The sequence below is a fragment of the Penicillium mononematosum genome (genome assembly GCF_028829835.1).
Source record: "Penicillium mononematosum strain IBT 11891 chromosome Unknown utg000003l:1.0-8172316.0:1.0-8177699.0, whole genome shotgun sequence".
Taxonomy (NCBI): Eukaryota; Fungi; Ascomycota; class Eurotiomycetes; order Eurotiales; family Aspergillaceae; genus Penicillium; species Penicillium mononematosum.
Genome location: NW_026643273.1, coordinates 5786031 through 5803919, shown reverse-complemented (window position 1 = coordinate 5803919; position 17889 = coordinate 5786031). Strand labels below are relative to the sequence as shown.

Below are 17889 nucleotides of genomic sequence, written 5' to 3'. Positions count from 1 at the left end.
TGTAACTTATAACATAGCCTTAACCCCGTACAATCAAGCATCCAGCTAGTATGACTAGGACCAAATACGGCCAAGCACAGTCCCATGTATGACAAGTGGGGACCCAAGGTAACGCGGAGGCATAATTGAGCGTATCGTTTATCGTGCTAGTGGTACATTTCCGGAGGGTTTGAATGGAAGTCAACTTAATAATACCTACATGTAGGTACTGTCCACGGGTACCTTCCCGCTAGATTGACATACATAGACAACAACAGGGCAGAGCTTAGGGAGCTGGTATTCAGGTAGACTACGGAGTAGAAAATACAAAATCCCTCTTCTACTTTATATATCTGAGTACCTCAGTGCCCCCAAAATCCCGTCCCGGAGTCGATTCACCCCGATCACATAGAAATAGTCTCATGTACATGCGGGGGAGGACTCGGGCTGCTGACTGGTCGAGCCGGGTGAGTACATATATTGTACATTAACATTCTCGCTGCCAATCCAGTTCAGAGGGGCGCGGACCTTGCGGAAAAATATAAAAAATGATGGACGTTGCCCCACCTCTCCTGAATTGACCGAGTTGGTCCAAGCACCGTTCAGAGTGTATTCTGGAAGCAATGTTACGATTGCATTGCGTCTACTCCTGTATGTAGATGTAATTTCTAGACTTACTTGTTAGTAAGGCTTTTAGGGGAATTACTTGAACCAGATGTATACAAGGTTCTCTACATTCGAGCAGGCTACAGTGGGCTATATATACTTATTGCATGCATTTGTCCTAACCACTATACATGGAGCTGCAGATCACATTCCTGATGCGACTAGAGTGTTCACTTGCAGCCTCCGATGGCGTCCATAGGCAGCTTCTTGGCAAGCTGACTGCATAGTGCAGAGTCTTTGCAGTTTCCAAGGCATCATCATACGTTGATTCTAGGGAATGCCCTGTTTAAATTGGGTTATATTACGAACAGAATCTCAGAACCTACGTCTTAGAAACTTTGAATCTTTGAAACTTTGAATATTGTACTGAAATAGAGTATTGAAGACTTAGGGCATACAACATAAGGGCAACGCAATGTAAATGTAAATATTCACCGTTTTAAGTGGGGAATTACCAAGTTTCCAAGATTCGAACATTTAGATTGTAGATGTAGAGTAGAATATACATTCAAGTATAGAATGTATACAGTATGTTGTAATGAATAATAAGTAATAGTAACTATCAGACACGAGGGGAGCTCGACGCTTAGACACACGCCCCCGTGTCCCCGTCCAATCTCCGGTGACCGGCCCCAGCAGTGACGAATAGAAGCCGTTGGGTTGCCGGGAATTGCCGCGTACTTGGGATCTTCGATGTACAGAAAAAAAAAAAAGGGAATTGGTATTAAATGAAAGCATTGAATGACAAATAGGTTGGTTTTTAGTAGAAAGAGACTTAGTATGTAGTTACCTAGGTATACTTATAGTCCATATCCAACATAAACAGAAAGGAAGGTTAAGTCTCAGTTTTAATACCTAGGTTAATATGTTGTCCTACTTTAAAAAAACAAAAAAAGTAAAAAAGTAGTGTCTCCTTTTTTCCCCCGTATACTAATACATACTAATATACTACTAATATGTACGGAATACTAACTATTTTACTCTTTTACATTACAATTTATGAAAGCCCCCTCCCCCCCATAAGGTAATACACACCCACATCCCCCCCCATAGGACCCTCTCTCCTTTTCTTCTCTTCTTCATCCTTCCAATCTTTGGACTTCCTCTGCCTCGTTGACTCGTGGTAGAAAGAAATACTCGGAGGCCTATTTCCTGTAAGTGTGATATTGTTTCTGTTTCCAATTGGGGAGAAAAAAAAATTCTATACATATGCCCCAAAATAGTTCGAAAGAGCGCGGAAAAAACACCCTCGAAAAAGGGTTTCCCGAGAGAAAATTATTTTTCTTTTGTGATCTCAAATATCGATACTTTCTTTTGATGTGTTGAAAAGAAGATCTGAAGAACTGGAGGACTGTTCGAAAAGTGTGTTGTGGATCGACGCTCACATTTTTTTTTTCTCGACAGATCGCCTCTGACCGGATCATCTTCCCCCCCTGAACCGTCGCACCTTTTGATCTCGACAATGTCTTCGTACTACGAACCTCAGGGCTGGCAAGCACCCGCTGCGCGCCAGGTCTCTTGGGAAGCAACCGGCGCCTCCCTCCCGGTCAGGTATGGGATCATAATGCCGAGCACCCCGAGCAGAAAACTAACATTTGACAGGATCGAGCTCGGTCTCCCAGCGCGAGGATATCCCGGCCTTTTCCTCCCAATTTGACGGTACGGACACACTTCTGCTTGGATCTCTACAATTGCTTCTCCGAAAACCGAATCGCGTAACGGGGGAAAAGTTCGGTGGTTTTGAAGCGAGACGGTTGTGGAGATGATATGGACATACTTGTTTTTTGTTTTCTTCGGGGGGACCCTTTGGGGGACGAGTGCTGATCTTTTTCCTTTTTTTAGAGGTCGATCGTGCGATCGACAATCTCGTCAAGAGCGGGAAGCTGTGGAATGCCCCTCGGCGGGATTCGATGCCCATGATGATGGGCCGGCCCTACCCCGACTACGGTATGTTGCGGGCACGGATGACACCCAGAACGCGTTTCTGACTTGTCTCTTGACAGACCCTCGCATGGGTGGTGGCCCTCAGCGACACCATTCGATCAGCGAGTTCGATGGCAACCGTATGCCCCCGGCTGGCAATGCCCAGGGTTTCTATGCCTCCCAGCGGTACCAGGGTCGTCCCAACGAGGTGGAACAGATGATGCAGGCGAAGCGTCGGATGGCAGCACAGCGTGAGAGGGAACTCCGCAACTATCACCAGGAGCAACAGTACAACCGAAGTACGTGGTAGCGTCTGTCTTCTTCTTTTTGAGCCTTGTTATATTCCCCTGTCGGCTTTTTTTTCCCTTTTCTCTTTTTCTTGTCACTTCCTTGCATCTATGTATCCGTCGGCCTGTGTAATATATTTGGTTTGGCTTCTTCGTTTTCTTTGAACACGGGGTTTTAATACTTTTCTTCTTCCTTTCAAGGCCTCCTCGCCGAGATGTCTGCATCCAAATCCGACCGCTCCACCAGCCCGGCTGCCGTGAGCGAGGACAGCCGTCGCGAACTCCTCGCCCGCCAGCACCGCGCCCTGTACGGCAACGAAAGCCCAGCCTTCTTCCCGCCCGGTGCCTTCTCCGATGATAACCCACGCCCAGATAGCCAAGCCGGCGGGGTACCCCGTCGTCCGGTGTGCGTGGATCTTCCCCGCGAGGCATGGACCCGTTCGGCTTGACACAGGCTAGCACCACTACCGCCGAAGCCACCACGGGCCTGCAGTCGCCCTCGCGCGCCAACAGCACCTCCTCGCCTAGCTCCGCCATCAATGCCAGCTTCGGCACCGAGCAGCCCGTAACTTCGGCCTCGTCGCCCGGCGCCGACTCGCCCTCATCCCGTCAGGCCAGTTCCAAGCCAGCTGCTGGTCCTATCGGTTCCGTCGGTCCCATCGGTTCCCGGCCTGCCCCTGGCCAGACTTCTGCTCCCCCCCGCCAACCCGGCCTTGAACAAGCGCTCCATCACTCCTCTCCCCTCCCCGCTCGGGCTCGGCTTCACCCCCGCTGACCCTGCTGCTGGCCCTGCGACTGAGCGCACCTCCTCGGCCGGTCCTACCCCGCCTGTGACCTCCGCTGCTGGTACCCCTGGCACGAAGGACCAGGCTGGTGGTGTTGGCCTCGGCTGGAGCAACGGCAGTGGCGTCTGGAGCTCTAAGAGTGGGCTTGGCGTGCAAGCTTCCGTTTGGGGTTAAAACTCCACACTGAATTTCTGATTTTTGATGGCATTACCTTTTCGATGGCATTACTCCAGTGGGCGCTTGTTGCATATTGGACTTGGGGTTGAGCTGGCTTACTATATACCAGGCGGGGGAACAAGACGAAGGTGTTTACTGGGGGGTTGGAAATATTTCCCCCAAATTTTGAATCTTTCTGGGTGATATGATGCCTTCTTCGCATTCCCCTGTTAGGTCTTGGGTTCAGCATGTTGTTTTCTGCTTTTGTTGGGTCGTTTTTGCTATTCCGGTGCCCGTGCGAATATGGTCGGAAATATGGCGCTTTATCTGTGATGCTCGTGGGCTATGTATGGGCTGTCTCATTTTTCTCGGTGTTCTTCATGTCGGATGCACAGGTCTCTTTTATTTTTTCATCTTTGGGGGTGGTACGGGAAACTTGCACATTGTGATCTTTTATTTAATTTTGGATGCCTGTTTTTACTATATATCTCCATATGGAGATGGGGAGGCGAACAGAGGCTCAAAACGGATGTTTCTTGGATTTGGAGATTCTTTAATTGTTTGTTCTTTTTGTTTTTTCTTCTATCCCAGGTGAGGGTTGACTTATAGCTTGGTTGATGTAAGGGTTTGGAGTCTGTTTACTTCTATTCCAACGGATCTGGGTTTCGTTTGGATCTGATTTCTAGCCTTTGCTATGGGTTTTATAGGGAAGAGAATATTATGTCCTTGTGTACCTATCCATTTCTCATTGCTCGGTGCCTGGTCATATAAAGGTACATATGTACGCTCTATAACGTGTCTGGCCCTTCTAGTTTGGGCTATCAGTCCTAGTACCAGGAGTTTCAATGTTGCTTCTGGACTACGCTGAAGATGTACTTAGATGCTCAGAACAGGCGATAAACTGTGTATTTTATTCTCAAAACAAAGATTGGTATTGATCTCTGAAATAGCAATTATCTGAACATAATTAAGCATTAGTTGAGAGCACGCGAACGGACTTGACGGGCATCTATCACAGCACACAAAATAAAATCTGAAAGATCTTCTTATATGTGCGGTCCCATCCGTAGTCATAACCCCCCAAAGATTTACAACAAGAAAGCAACAGGCGGTTAACAATCAGACAGCGCTATTGTTCACCGTGGTAGTGTGCCCGGGGGTATGCTCAGGGTTCTGATCATATTCCGCAGCAGCAGGGATAGTATGCACGATCTTCCTCTTTGCAGTGAAAAGACCAACAACACCACGTTCCTGGTTAGTCCCCAGCCAGGGCTTGCGGGCTTCGCTCAAGACCTTCTGAGCGAGGAAGTAGATGAGCTGACCGACAATAATCAGAACAAAGGCAATCGGGTACATCCAATGGATAGAATAGTGGAAGACCTTGACGCCAATGATCACACCCCAGAAGTTCATGGTGAGCATGGAGACGTTGAAGAAAGCCGCCGACGAAAGACGGAACAACAGCGGTGCGAGACAGTAGAACAAGCTCAAACACAGGGTGTAGCCGGTGAGATATCCGCCGACCTTCCCGTTCCAGTGCGCATTGTCGAAGGAGGTCCGGTCGAATATACCGGCCTGCACACCGTTGATGATCATTGCGAAGAATGACATCTGACCCAGCACCTCGTACACGGGTCGAGTACTGACGAAGTACTCTTCTCCCGTGTTGGTGAGACCATAGAAGCTTGCGCCTGGCAGCGCGAACAGGTCGCCCTTCAGTTGGTTGCCTTGGGATACGTCTCCGCCGTTGGTGCCGGTGATGTGGTCCGAGGCAATGAGGATGCCCATGCCGCCGATGCAGATTATGATACCTGCAATTTGGGTGATGTGGTAGCGTACGCGCAGGAACAGGAATGAGATGATGACGACCACGACGATGGCCCAGAAGTTGATCAGTTGCGCGCTTAGCATGGTTGTGTATTGGTATGCTAAAACAATGAAGTAGTTGCCTTCCACGTCACAGAAAGCAAGGATGATGTCTGCAGTGGTTAGTCGGGGTTGTATATCGAATATGTGGGGAGATTGGAGACATACATTTCCAGCCGTCACGCCATACCAGTCGGAGCCAGCCCTTGAAGCCGTAACGGTACATCGTATAAGGAGTGAAAATGGCGTTGAGTAGCACATAGTTTAGGAAGGTTTGGAACGCAGGGATTGCCCATTGTTCCTGGCCGAGTAGCGTTGTGAATGTACCCGTCGAGGTATTGGCAATAGCGAGGATTTGACTGCGAGAAATTGAGTTAGGATTTGAGTGACTGGTAGTTTCTGAAGTGATACTCACCCTAGAACCAAGGTGATATAGAATTCCTTAGTCTTGAAGTAGCCAAAGAACCCCTTCTTCTGATCGACTAGGTCCGCAGGTTGCACAGGGCTCTCGGAGGCTTCCGCCTGGGAACTCGAACTCTGTGCGCCCAACTGGGCATCTTTGGCTAGTGAATGGGTAGAAGTATCATGGTCTACACCAGATGCCTGGACGGTGACTTGGTCCTTCGACTCAGACATGGCTAATTGATGCGCGCTCAGAAAGCGGGGTTGCGTTTGAATGATGCAGATGGCAAAACCAGTTGCAGTCGAAGTATTAGAGCAATATAAAGGGAGCTTTATGAGATTGGAAAACGAGCGCAAAACTCCCGAAGTCGCTCGTGTATCAATGTACCGTTTGGCGATGAATCGGACGAAGAAGCAGAAATCTCAAAGTAACCCGAGGCCTAAGAAAAAAAAGCGTCTGGAACCTTTCCTAATCGGGCCAATCTTCGATAAGATCCTTCCACACTGTTAAACACAGCCAATCAACGGGAGGATAGTGGGGGCGGTGAGGGTCTGTGCTGCGGACATTGCCGTCCATTTGGTCTTTTATGTCAGCAGCTTTAAGCAAGGCGGCCGGGTACTTGGCCGATACTTGAATAGCGAGGCTAGTTGTCGGCTTGAGGGGAAGTACTTTCCGCGTACCACCCACCTCCCATGGCTTGTGGAGATCCCTGCGTTGAGTTGACCTTGCAGAGAATATTTATAGATTTATAGATTGATAGATGAATCTTAAATTATATTGGATTTTATATTTTACACAAGCCAGACTCAGCTGTTATAAATACATGTACTTTATGACCATCCTCCATGGATGTACGGAGTACATAATGTATTGACTGACGCCATTCCGAAACCCCTGAGAAAGAACATTGTAGAATGGATTCCAGATCCAGCTTCTGCCGATCACGGAAGAACAGCAGAAGGACGAAGATAAAGTACGGCTAGATTTTATCATAAGCTGCATTCCTAGTGGTATAGCATATTTTCTGCCTGTGCTTAATGTACATACATAGGGAGTCCAGGTACCTATATAGTCTGAGGTGGTTTATAGGTACTTTAGATACCTTAGGTAGAGATGATAGAGATGAAGTAGGGATAAACAGGGATCATATGGAATTCTGGAAGGATTGAAAGTTTCCACTTTCACTTCATATCTCTCAAAGAAGCTTCTTCTTAGTCTTCCGAGGTCCTTTAAGGGGAAAAAATCCAAAAAAAAACCCAAGTACCTGCCGAGGCCGTCAGGTGGACCTTCAGGACTGTTCCCGATCGTCATCCCCTCCGCAGACTCTTTCATCATTGGGATCTCCACCTCCATTCCCTCTTTGCGTCCCTTTCAAACCCTTTTCAAGCAAACTACACAATCCTCCGATAACCTTCTTTTAATTTCATTCTTTTCCCCCCACACCGCCCTTTGGCTCTCCTCTCGCGCCGGTGCACTTTTATCAGGCCCGGAGTGACGAGACGCCTTTCCCTGTTCCTGCCGGACCATGGCGCTGGAAGTACAGCCGCCCGACGGTCGCAAACGAGTGAAGGTTTATGAACTAAAAGATAATGATTGGTTTGACCGAGGAACCGGCTTCTGCACGGGTCAGATCTTGGGAGTGAGTTGTCGCGTGTTGTGCGCGCACTGAGGCTCTTGCGACGATGTTTCATCGCGCGCAATCCCGAGCGCATCACCATCATCATCAGTAACTGATCGCTTTGAACTAGGAGGAGCCTCGCATATTCGTCGAATCTGAAGACCTACCCAATCGCGTCCTACTCGAAACGCGGATCACCAAGGACGATGGCTATCAAAAACAACAGGGTACCTATCCCGTCATCATCATCTCATCGCTGTTCCGTGTCTTTTTTTGACTAACTGTATCATGCGATTCAGAGACTTTGATTGTCTGGACCGAGCAGAATGGCACGGATATGGCACTGAGTTTCCAAGAGGCGGAAGGTTGTGCGGTCATTTGGTAAGGAATCGACGAAAAATCTTTGCGCGCATGAACTAACCTCATCAAAGGGACTTTGTCAATGCTGTCCAACAACATCTCTTGAGTCTCACTTCAGCTGGTAAGGTTTGTCGCGTGTTTGAAAGCTGGCAGCTCTAATTGTTCTCCAAGATGACGCCTTGTCCGACGACCTCGATAGCTACCAGTCCATCGTATTACCCGGCCCCGAACTCGGAAACCTCCCCGAAATCGAACAGATTGTACGAGCAGCGAGCATGACACAGAACGGTCGAGATGCGCTATCCAAGTACATCATTCGCGACGAGTACATCTCCAAATTGGTACCGCTAGTGACAATGGCTGAGGATTTGGAGAGCTTGATCGATTTGCATCGTTTGTGCAACATCATGAAATCTCTAATTTTGCTCAATGACAACACCATCATCGAAACCGTCGTCGCCGATCATATCATCCTCGGAGTGGTTGGGGCTCTGGAATGTATGCTCTACCCAGATTCATCCTGATCCAAGTCCGATGCAATTGGATACTAACGAAAGTAGATGACCCTGAATTCCCCACACACAAGGCAAACCATCGACAATACCTCGCGGATAAATCGAGATATAAGGAAGTTGTCCCGATCAAGGACCCGCTCATTCGCCGCAAGATTCGGAGTACATGGAGGCTGCAGTATCTAAAAGATGTGGTACTAGCTCGGATCTTGGACGACCCGACATTTTCGGTGCTCAATTCTCTCATATTCTTCAATCAAATGGAGATAGTGAATCATATCCAAGCAAATGGGCCCTTCCTGCGTGATCTATTTCACGTTTTCGACCCGAGAAATCCGGACCAGAGACGCAAGGATGATGCCGTGCAGTTCCTTCACCAGTGTGCTGGCATCGCGAAGAACTTGCAGGCGCCGTCGCGGGCCCAATTATTCGCCAACTTTATTAGCCATGGGTTGTTCGCCGTTATAGCGTTTGCCGTCAAGCACTTGAATCCAGCTATGCGCACGACTGGCATTGATATCTTGTCGGCTCTGTTGGATCACGATCCAGTCATGATGAGAGGTTATATGCTTAAGGCTGTCAATGAGAAAAAGACACCACTCACAGACACCTTGATCGACCTTCTTCATGTGGAGACTGACCTTGGCGTCAAAAACCAACTTGCTGATGCTATCAAGGTTCTCCTTGATCCTCAGATCCCTATGCAGGACCCGCTTGGTCGGGCTGGACCCGATTACTTCAAAGTTCGCAACAACAACCTTCTCTCTGATGCATTTGTCCAGCAACATTTTGATGAGTCCTCAAAACGGCTTTTCCAACCGCTTAAACAGCTTGCAAATCGCACAGCCCGTAAGTGGTGAGATCCTTGGTTTTGGTCAAGACTTTGCTAACCTCGAGTCTAGTTAATGATTTGACATTCCAAGAGGTCACCCTCTACTCGCATCTTGTTGATATCCTCACCTTCTTCGTCCGCCAGCATCTCTTCCGCACACGTAACTCTATCCAGAGTGAATCACTCGCGCCTCGTGTGGCACAACTTCTGCGGGCACCGCAGAAACACCTCAAACTCGGTGAGTGTACAGCCTTTTTTTTTTTTGACGCAGAATCCATAGCTAATACCGACAAGTCGCCCTCAAATTCTTCCGCACCTTGATCAGCCTCCAAGATACCTTCTACCAAGCTCTCATGACACACAATAACACGTTTGAGTTGATTCTCGACATCGTCTACGAGACAATGCCTCGCGACAACCTGCTCAACTCGGCCTGTCTTGAACTTTTTGAGTTTATCAGGCGGGAAAATATCAAGCCTTTTATTCTCCATGTGGTCGAAAAATATCGCGAGAAACTCGAGAACATCATTTATGTTGATACCTTCCAGAGCCTGATTCTTCGATATGACCAGATGCAGGGGTACGGAGCCGAGGCGGACGCGACTCTGTTCAGTCAGGATGAAAGCACCGCTCCGCGGAGAATTCCCCTCAATGGCCAGCGCTGGCAGGGTGCTAGAGAAATGGACCCCGCGGAAGAGGATTATTTCAACACATCCGACGACGAAGATGAGGTAGGTACCTTTTGGATTGAGATAGTTTAAGCAAACGACTGACCATTTAAGATAAAGTGGACACAGGACCGTGTGGCCACTGCGGATGAACCTTCAAGCGGATCCGCCTCTGCGGTCGTCAAACCATTGGTTGACTACCCAGATGACGACGATGAGGACATCATGGACACCAAACCCGAAGGTGCAGAACAACAGCCAGTTGCCAGTCCAACCGAGACTTTCACTGAGGTCCCTGCATCATCACCCACCCAAACGCCCCCTGCACCGCCGGAGCGACTTGCGGAGAAGCGTCGCCGTGAGGAAGAAGACGATGATGAGCTCAGCAAGCTTACTGCGGGACCTAAACGAAGAAGTTCAACTAGTGGCAATTCTGGCGCCTTTAACATGAATCGGAAAAAGAACCTGTCTGCTAGCTCACTGGCAGATAAGAATGCCTCACCAGGTGTCCTAAACAAGGTCACCAGCGCCGCGCCCAAGAGAATCGCTATCAATATTGGATCAACGGCAAAACCTGTCGTGTCAGAAACTGACACCCCCCGCGCAGAGGTGACGAGCGAGAGTTACGAGAAGGAGAATCGCGACGACAGTCAGGGTAACGAGGGTGGATGAATATACCTCATAAGCCAGGCGTTTTTCTTGATTTAATTTTCCTTTCCCATGGCCTTGATACCAGACTCGGTTGTGGGATTTCCCATATTTCATCTCCTGCTGTTCTTTGGGCGATGCCCTTTCTTCTTGTTCCGTTTCTTTTCTTCAGGGTGCTACCCATCTGCTTCCCTCCTGGTTTTACGAGGTTTTGTCTTCTCTGGCCTGAACTAGCGTCTAGTAGAACGTTGATGTACATGGCATGGCGTCTGGGCAATGCATTGGATCTAGCCTTGCGATGTCTATTCTTTTTATTTTTCTGGTCGGACTCGGAAACCGACCATTGGAAGAGCCCTGCATCCGCGGATGGAGTCGTTGCAATATATCCTGCTATCTTCGTGGTGTTCTTTACCTGTTGGAATTGTCTGTAGTGCCGTAGGCACGTTCACAGTATCTGCTCTGCCAGCTATCAAAATACCTATACAGCCCACCAATCTCTCTCTGTGTGTTTCTTTCTTTTTCTGACTTTTTCTATATATATTTCGTATTTTTTGGGTGGTCGATCGGCTAGCATGGATGGCTCTCGATGTAGAGTGCTTGGATCCACCAGCGAAATCCGACTTCACCTCCCTATCAATCCAACGCGCTTCGTTCAACCACCCCAGGGCAATAATATACGCGAAAAGTACACATGACAAAGGGGTGCATTTCCTGTAATCATATCCCTTCGATTATTTTATATGCGCCTGGACAGCACTAACCAAGCCCAGGCCACCCAACAAACCTGTAGCCATCTATACCCTGGATGGAAACTACATGGGAGACCTACAGCAGATCCAATGATACAAGCCAAACAAAAAATGACACCTGAAATTACTGCAAACACCTTTCTCACTGCCACAGGTTCTCCATCAGACCAAAAGACGACAATCTTCTTCATCTCCGGCAATCCGGGTCTGATCGGCTACTACCACCCATTCCTCTCTTTACTCTCAAAGTATCTAGATGAGGAAAAAGAGGAAAATCTACCAAGCCGACCATCATTTCAAATCTACGGCTGCTCTCTGGGTGGCTTTGAAATCGACGAACACAAGCCCTCGCCGTCAAACAATGGCATCGATCTCGACCTGGAAGATCAGATCTGCTTTGTCCAGGGCAAGCTCGCTACCCTGATGGGGACGAAGGCAACGTGAACGGCAGCGGTAATGCTAAAGGTACTGTTGATGCCGGAATCAGACAAAAAGTCATCCTGATCGGCCACTCCGTCGGCGCATATATCGCAATGGAAATCCTAAGACGACACCGTGAATCAAATCCAGGAAGCGCCTTCGATATCATCGGCGGAGCGATGCTCTTCCCAACAGTCAAGGATATCGCCGCGTCGCCTTCAGGGCAGAAATTGACGGTACATACCATATTCCTCTTGCCAGATGCTTATGTTTTCCTTCAGTTTCGTAGCTAATCTCAGCTCTACTGCGTAGACTCTACTTTCGATTATTCCCCGTCTGGCTGTGGTGGTTAGTTTCTTCGCTCGACTACTTACATTTCTGCTCCCGGCATCACTTCTTCGATCTGTCATCCGGCTTGTTATGAATGACCCGCCCGTTCATGCTTTGGACACTACGTGTGCTTTTTTGAAGAGTCGGGGTGGGGTACGGCAAGCTTTGTATGTGATATTCCTTTTTTGGCTGGTGGTTTGGGTTTATCTAATTAACTTCTTCTCCTGGCTAGACATATGGCTGCTGATGAAATGCGGACTATCACTTCGGACAAATGGAGTGATGATGTCTGGGGTGCTGCGTCGGCGCGTGAGCCTATCGCTAAGCTGTTCTTCTATTTTGGTCGTAATGATCACTGGGTGGCTGATCAGACGAGGGATGATATTGTTGCGGTGCGCGGGCAGAAGGGAGGACAGGCTGGGCCGACTATGGTTGTTTGTGAAGAAGGCTTGCCACATGCATTTTGTTTGAGTAAGTGGCTTTTTATTGACTTTGACTACGATACGTAGGCTTGCTGACATTTTGTAGAACACAGTGATGTGATGGCGCGAAAAGTTGCGGGGATGATTAGGCAGATTGTGGCCTGAGGGAGAGGCTACGGATTTTACAATGCATCGAAATAGATAGGAGCTATATGAAGACAATGAATTTCGCCATTGGCGCAGATTGTAACGGGTATCTCAAGAGACGCTACGCCACGCCCATTCCCATCCGAATTTAAGACAGAGCCCAAAGCTATTCAAATATGCCGGAATAAATCAGAAAGCTAGACGCCATGTACAAATGCTTGAGGGGCCCGAAGGAAACATTCAGCACTCCTCTAGTGCCCTTGCACATTGCTCTGTTGAGCTAGTCCTGCCCTCCGGAATAAATCTCCTAACACATCGGATTGCGGCTGGGGCGGGGGAGTAGGAGCCGGCATCTGATGAGGCACCATATGTTGATAGTTAGGCTGCTGTGGGTATGGTTGCGGCTGCTGCTCGGGGCCCAGATGGTGTGCTCGCACACTCCAAGCGTCGTCCTGGGCGCGCTGCTGACCAAACAGATCCTTCAGCGAAATCTGACGTCCCATAGGCACGCTAGCCTGTATTTCCTCCATCGGGGCAGTCTGTGAGGAAGCCGCCACTGCCGCGACGTGCAGGCTGTTCTGGCGCATAGCTTCGAGGCGTCCGCGAGCTAGCTTCATGCTCTCCCCCCGCATGGGTGGCGCACTCACGAATCATCTGGGCGTTTATGGTGCGACTCTCTGCGGTGGAGTTTGGCGGCGGCTCCGAGTAGATCCAGAGACCGTAGATGCGCACGTTGTTCGTGCCGGTCTGGTTGTTGGGTACATTCTGCGGGTGCAAGGGATCGGCGATGCCATTCTGTCCGGCTTCACCTTCACTTTCCTCGGCTTTGAGAATCACATACTCCTCTGTAATTTCGACATTCTCGCCATCGGTGAGGGGAAGATCGAAATTGTTCAACCCGCGGCGGTTCAGCACGAAGGCAGTGTAGCGCTCTTGGCCTAGATCACCTTGTGTTTCCTGGCAGACAAATAAGGTTCCTTCAACTCCGTTCTTTTCCCATTGTTTTGTGGTGGGGCTGAAGATGTAGACCACTGCGTAGGGGGCAAGTGAGAGGATGGAGGTCACTGAGGGCTTGTGGCGGCGGATAACAGAGAGATTGAGCTCCTCGTTCGAGCGGAGCGGGGGTGCAGGCTGTTGCTGCATGTCGGAGTAGTATGGGGCGTCGGATTCATAATCGGTGAGATTGACAGGATTGTGATTGTTCTGCTTCCGAGGTTTGCGTGAAGTCATGATTTCTGTGGGAACGCTTGGAAGGTGTGGAAGGATGGAAGGAGCTGATATCGTCATTGCAGCTCCGCCTTCGCGCTTATCCGGCCACTCTCTACTTTCTACTTTCCGACTCTCGAAGCTCTTCGTTTCGAACCTCATGTAGGGTATTTTGGGCACTGGCATATATTTGATTCCTTCACAATTGGTTTCAACATATTCCTATTCCCTATATCCTACGTGATGACGATACGACCCTTCTAAACTTTGGTGGGATGACCTCTGTGATGAAATGACTGAGCCATTGTCGCATTATACAAGTGATTCTCTCAATTCTTTCTATTTATCCTATCATAACCATTATCCTCTTGTTCTTCTATTGCGACAACCCTCAAAGCCTATTTTCCGCTGCCGGAATTAAGAACCGCGCAAGCGCACATACATACACCACCGCTACAAGCTGCTCCCCTACCGAACCGCAAACCATAGCCAAGCGAGGCGAATTAGATTTCTTACCTTCTGACTCCATCGTATACTCGTACACCATGAGCACTAAATCGCAATCGCCGTCCGCATCAGACCACAAGGGCCACGAGTCCGAATACGCGGAAGAGGTTAAGAACCCAGGACTCGACGTTTCGTCTCTTTCGCGTGCTGTCAGAGCAAGAAAAGATGAGTACACACGCCGGCGATCTATCCGAGTCAAGGTCGGGACGTGGAATGTAGCCGGCATCTCCGGCACCGAGAAAGACGTTGGCAAATGGTTTGTTCAAGGAGACGGGGTGTGCCCGAAGTTCTCTGGGACAAACTACGCACACGCACGAAAGCCAGAACCTAAATCGCCCAGCAAGCAGGATCAGCAGAAATCAGACGGCGACAAAAAAGGAACCTTCCACCACAGCCCCGAGGAGATAGACCTGTACGTTTTGGGTTTGCAAGAAGTGGTCGATATCTCTTCTCCAACAGAAGCGCTCCGGCCATATGTTGACTTGGCACCGTCCAAGCGGTGGAAGGAAGCAGTCCAAAAGGCACTACCTGGAGGATACCAGCTGGTCTCTGAAGTCCAGCTGGTAGGCTTGTTGCTTTTGATATATGCGTCGCCTGCTATTGGAGATAGTATTTCTTCTGTCTGTAGTACATCTGTCGGTACCGGACTGATGGGTTACATGGGAAACAAGGGTGCCGTGACAACGCGCCTTGTCCTGGGCGAAACGACCCGGTTGGTCTTTATCAATTGTCATCTCGCTGCAGGGTCCGACAAAGGCAGCTTGGAGCGACGCAACTGGGACTCTTCTCAGATTGTCCAGCGTGCTAAATTTGACGCGGTTTGGTCCGACGTTGACGGATCGGGTGAATCGGGCGAATCAATAGGAGATGAAGATTTCACTTTCTGGTTTGGTGACCTCAACTACCGCCTCGATGATATCCCTAGTGACGATGTGCGTCAAGTCCTCGCTCGGCATACTGCTAATGAGTACGACAAAGAGCGCCAAGCAAAGCAGTCGTTAAGCCATTCTGAGGACTCTACGACCGATTCCAATGATGAGAATGAGTCGCCTTCTTCTCCCCCAGAAGAAAAGGAGACGACGCCAGGCACCGACCCTGTCACTGATGATGAGATTGATCCTCATAATGACCCTGCATCTCTTCAGACTACAATCTCCTCACTTCTCCCGCACGATCAACTCGGGGTGCAACAGAGAAAAGGAGCAGCTTTCCATAAGGGTTGGCGGGAAGGTGACATCACTTTTTTGCCGACGTACAAATACGATGTGGGAAGTGTGGCCATGTTTGATTCGAGCGAGAAGCAACGGGGGCCTAGCTGGTGTGATCGGATTCTGTTCCGCAGTCTTCAGGATAAGCTGAGACATGAGAAGCTCGACAAGGAAGCGGAGGAGGCCCGAAAGAGGGATGAGGAGATGAAGGCAAGCGGACTGGACAAGGCTGTTGCCGATGATAATGTCTTGTTTGAATATGACCCTGATGCAGACGGTGCAAACAGCGAGGAGTACATATCAGACGAGGAGCAAGCCGCTGATGAGGATGCTACCACAGTCGCATCACTCGACTCTTCTCGTGATCCAATCCGCTTGGACCACTATGTGTCGCACCAAGGCATTCTTTCGTCGGACCACAAGCCCCTAGATGCTGTCTTTACCTTGAGTTTCGATGCGGTCAATCGCGAACTCAAAACAAAGGTTCATCAAGAAGTGGCGCGTGAATTGGACAAGGCCGAGAATGAATCTCGGCCGGATCTTACTATTGTGGTGGATAAATATGGTGACCAAAAGCACACAGATAAAGATCCGGACACTGTCGATTTCGGCGATATTGCCTTTGACGTGCCAGCTCATCGGTCCCTAACCGTTGCCAACACTAGTGGCACCGCAGCCACCTTTTCATTTGCGGAGCGGCATGAAGGTGACGACGAGAGCACTACACAAACACCTTCGTGGCTTGTTCTGCACGTCTCCAAGTCTGCAGACACCGCCCATGACACCGGCCAAGCGATGACTTCTTCGTCTGGGAACCACACTTTGCTCCCTGGCGAAGTAGCAAATATAGATGTCACGGCTTACGTTCGCAGCATTAGGCACGTCCGCTTGCTTAATATTGGAAAGCTGAAACTAGAAGACATCCTAGTTCTTCATGTTGATGGCGGCCGCGACCACTTTATCCCTGTTCATGGCCGTTGGCTACCCACCTGCTTTGGTTGCAGTGTCGACGAGTTGACACGCATGCCAGAAGCGGGTGCTCGAAGTTTGGCCGAATCAGACACCCCTCATCCATCCCGCACAGATAGTTCCACTGAAATCCGTCTGTCGGCACCCCGCGAGCTTTTCCGACTGACTGAGGCGATCTCCGAGTTGACAGAGCGCGCCGTCGCGGAGTGGAGCATGACAAATGGTGAATCCGAGGAACATAAAGCCCCATGGGCAACGGATATTTCCGGTGGAGCATGGCCCTTCCAGCCTGATACATGGACTCTAAAGGACCCACAGGAGCGTGCTGCGCTGCAAACTTCTGTGCGTGAAGCCCTTGACACCAACAAGTCCCTCACTTCAATATTTGCCCCCGAGACATCATTTCTTCATCGCTTGGAGGTCCTATCTGAAGCTCTCCTCACTTTCCTCAACGCGCTCCAAGACGGCATTGTCACGGCGAAAGTATGGCAAGACATGGAGCAGCAGATAATCGCACGCGAGAAGAGCAAATCCCCTCCTCGAAACTGGGAAGAAACCCAGGCCTGGGTGCTTGAGCACCTAGCCTACTCACCAGCGCACAGCGTATCATTCACATTTGTCACTTTTATGCTCGCCCGCATCGCCAATGAAGTGGCCCCAGTATCATCCAATACACCGTTGGTCCCAATATCCAAGCAAGGAAAGCCCGTTGTCCCCAACGAGCCGAGAGATGAACAGGCTGGAACTGTAAGCCAGGATCGAGCTCAATCTCCTACTCCAGCTTCCGCTACTGCCTTCATAACCAGTGGCAGTTTCCGCCGCAAGAACCGCTCCTCGAGCACATCCGCTGGCACTAGCCCTGACTCTACCGGTCAGAATCAGTCGATAGCACGTCGACAAGCAGTCGAGACTGCTCTAGCATCTGCCTTTGCACTCGTGCTTATTTCTGCTTCTGCTCCACTGCCGCCTAAAGAGAAAGAGCGTCGTATATCTGAAGAGCGGAGGCGATCAATCATTGAACCGTTCTTGAAGATGGTTGCGGTGGATGATCGAGGTCCATCTGGAGGTCGGTCTTGATTTTTCTGATACAGTCGAGAGGTTTGCCCTATCTCGTGGTCCGGCCTGGGTTATTCTCAAATTTATCAGAAGCCCGGCCAAGGTTTGACTCCTATAGACTTGATTTTTGCAGTTGTTCGATTGCATCACGTTGTCTCGATGTGTATAATGC

General features: G+C 49.6%; 6 protein-coding genes across 6 annotated transcripts; 4 read left to right on the top strand and 2 right to left on the bottom strand.

Moving 5' to 3' along the window:
- Positions 1–2107: 2107 nt before the first annotated feature.
- N7519_007221 (uncharacterized protein) lies at positions 2108–3814 on the top strand (the record flags this gene model as incomplete). The annotated part of the gene is made up of 7 exons (XM_057293997.1): positions 2108–2196; positions 2255–2304; positions 2488–2592; positions 2649–2867; positions 3057–3261; positions 3315–3420; positions 3485–3814. 7 exons carry the CDS (start codon positions 2108–2110, stop codon positions 3812–3814), a joined length of 1104 nt encoding a protein of 367 aa, XP_057148808.1.
- Positions 3815–4915: 1101 nt separating this feature from the next.
- Positions 4916–6298, bottom strand: N7519_007220 (DUF914 domain membrane protein; the record flags this gene model as incomplete). The annotated part of the gene is made up of 3 exons (XM_057293996.1): positions 4916–5775; positions 5831–6021; positions 6078–6298. The coding sequence occupies 3 exons, from the start codon at positions 6296–6298 to the stop codon at positions 4916–4918; spliced, it is 1272 nt and encodes a 423-aa protein (XP_057148807.1).
- Positions 6299–7590: 1292 nt separating this feature from the next.
- Positions 7591–10727, top strand: N7519_007219 (SMEK family protein; the record flags this gene model as incomplete). The annotated part of the gene is made up of 9 exons (XM_057293995.1): positions 7591–7704; positions 7814–7910; positions 7983–8064; positions 8115–8164; positions 8215–8541; positions 8604–9404; positions 9458–9625; positions 9682–10118; positions 10170–10727. 9 exons carry the CDS (start codon positions 7591–7593, stop codon positions 10725–10727), a joined length of 2634 nt encoding a protein of 877 aa, XP_057148806.1.
- Positions 10728–11563: 836 nt separating this feature from the next.
- Positions 11564–12789, top strand: N7519_007218 (bifunctional triacylglycerol lipase/ester hydrolase; the record flags this gene model as incomplete). Its single annotated transcript, XM_057293994.1, has 5 exons — positions 11564–11892; positions 11940–12108; positions 12185–12369; positions 12435–12673; positions 12731–12789. The coding sequence occupies 5 exons, from the start codon at positions 11564–11566 to the stop codon at positions 12787–12789; spliced, it is 981 nt and encodes a 326-aa protein (XP_057148805.1).
- Positions 12790–13022: 233 nt separating this feature from the next.
- Positions 13023–14001, bottom strand: N7519_007217 (Dcp1 family protein; the record flags this gene model as incomplete). The annotated part of the gene is made up of 2 exons (XM_057293993.1): positions 13023–13378; positions 13419–14001. The coding sequence occupies 2 exons, from the start codon at positions 13999–14001 to the stop codon at positions 13023–13025; spliced, it is 939 nt and encodes a 312-aa protein (XP_057148804.1).
- A 521-nt stretch (positions 14002–14522) lies between these two features.
- Positions 14523–17738, top strand: N7519_007216 (phosphatase family protein; the record flags this gene model as incomplete). The annotated part of the gene is made up of 1 exon (XM_057293992.1): positions 14523–17738. One exon carries the CDS (start codon positions 14523–14525, stop codon positions 17736–17738), a length of 3216 nt encoding a protein of 1071 aa, XP_057148803.1.
- Between the last annotated feature and the right edge of the window lie 151 nt (positions 17739–17889).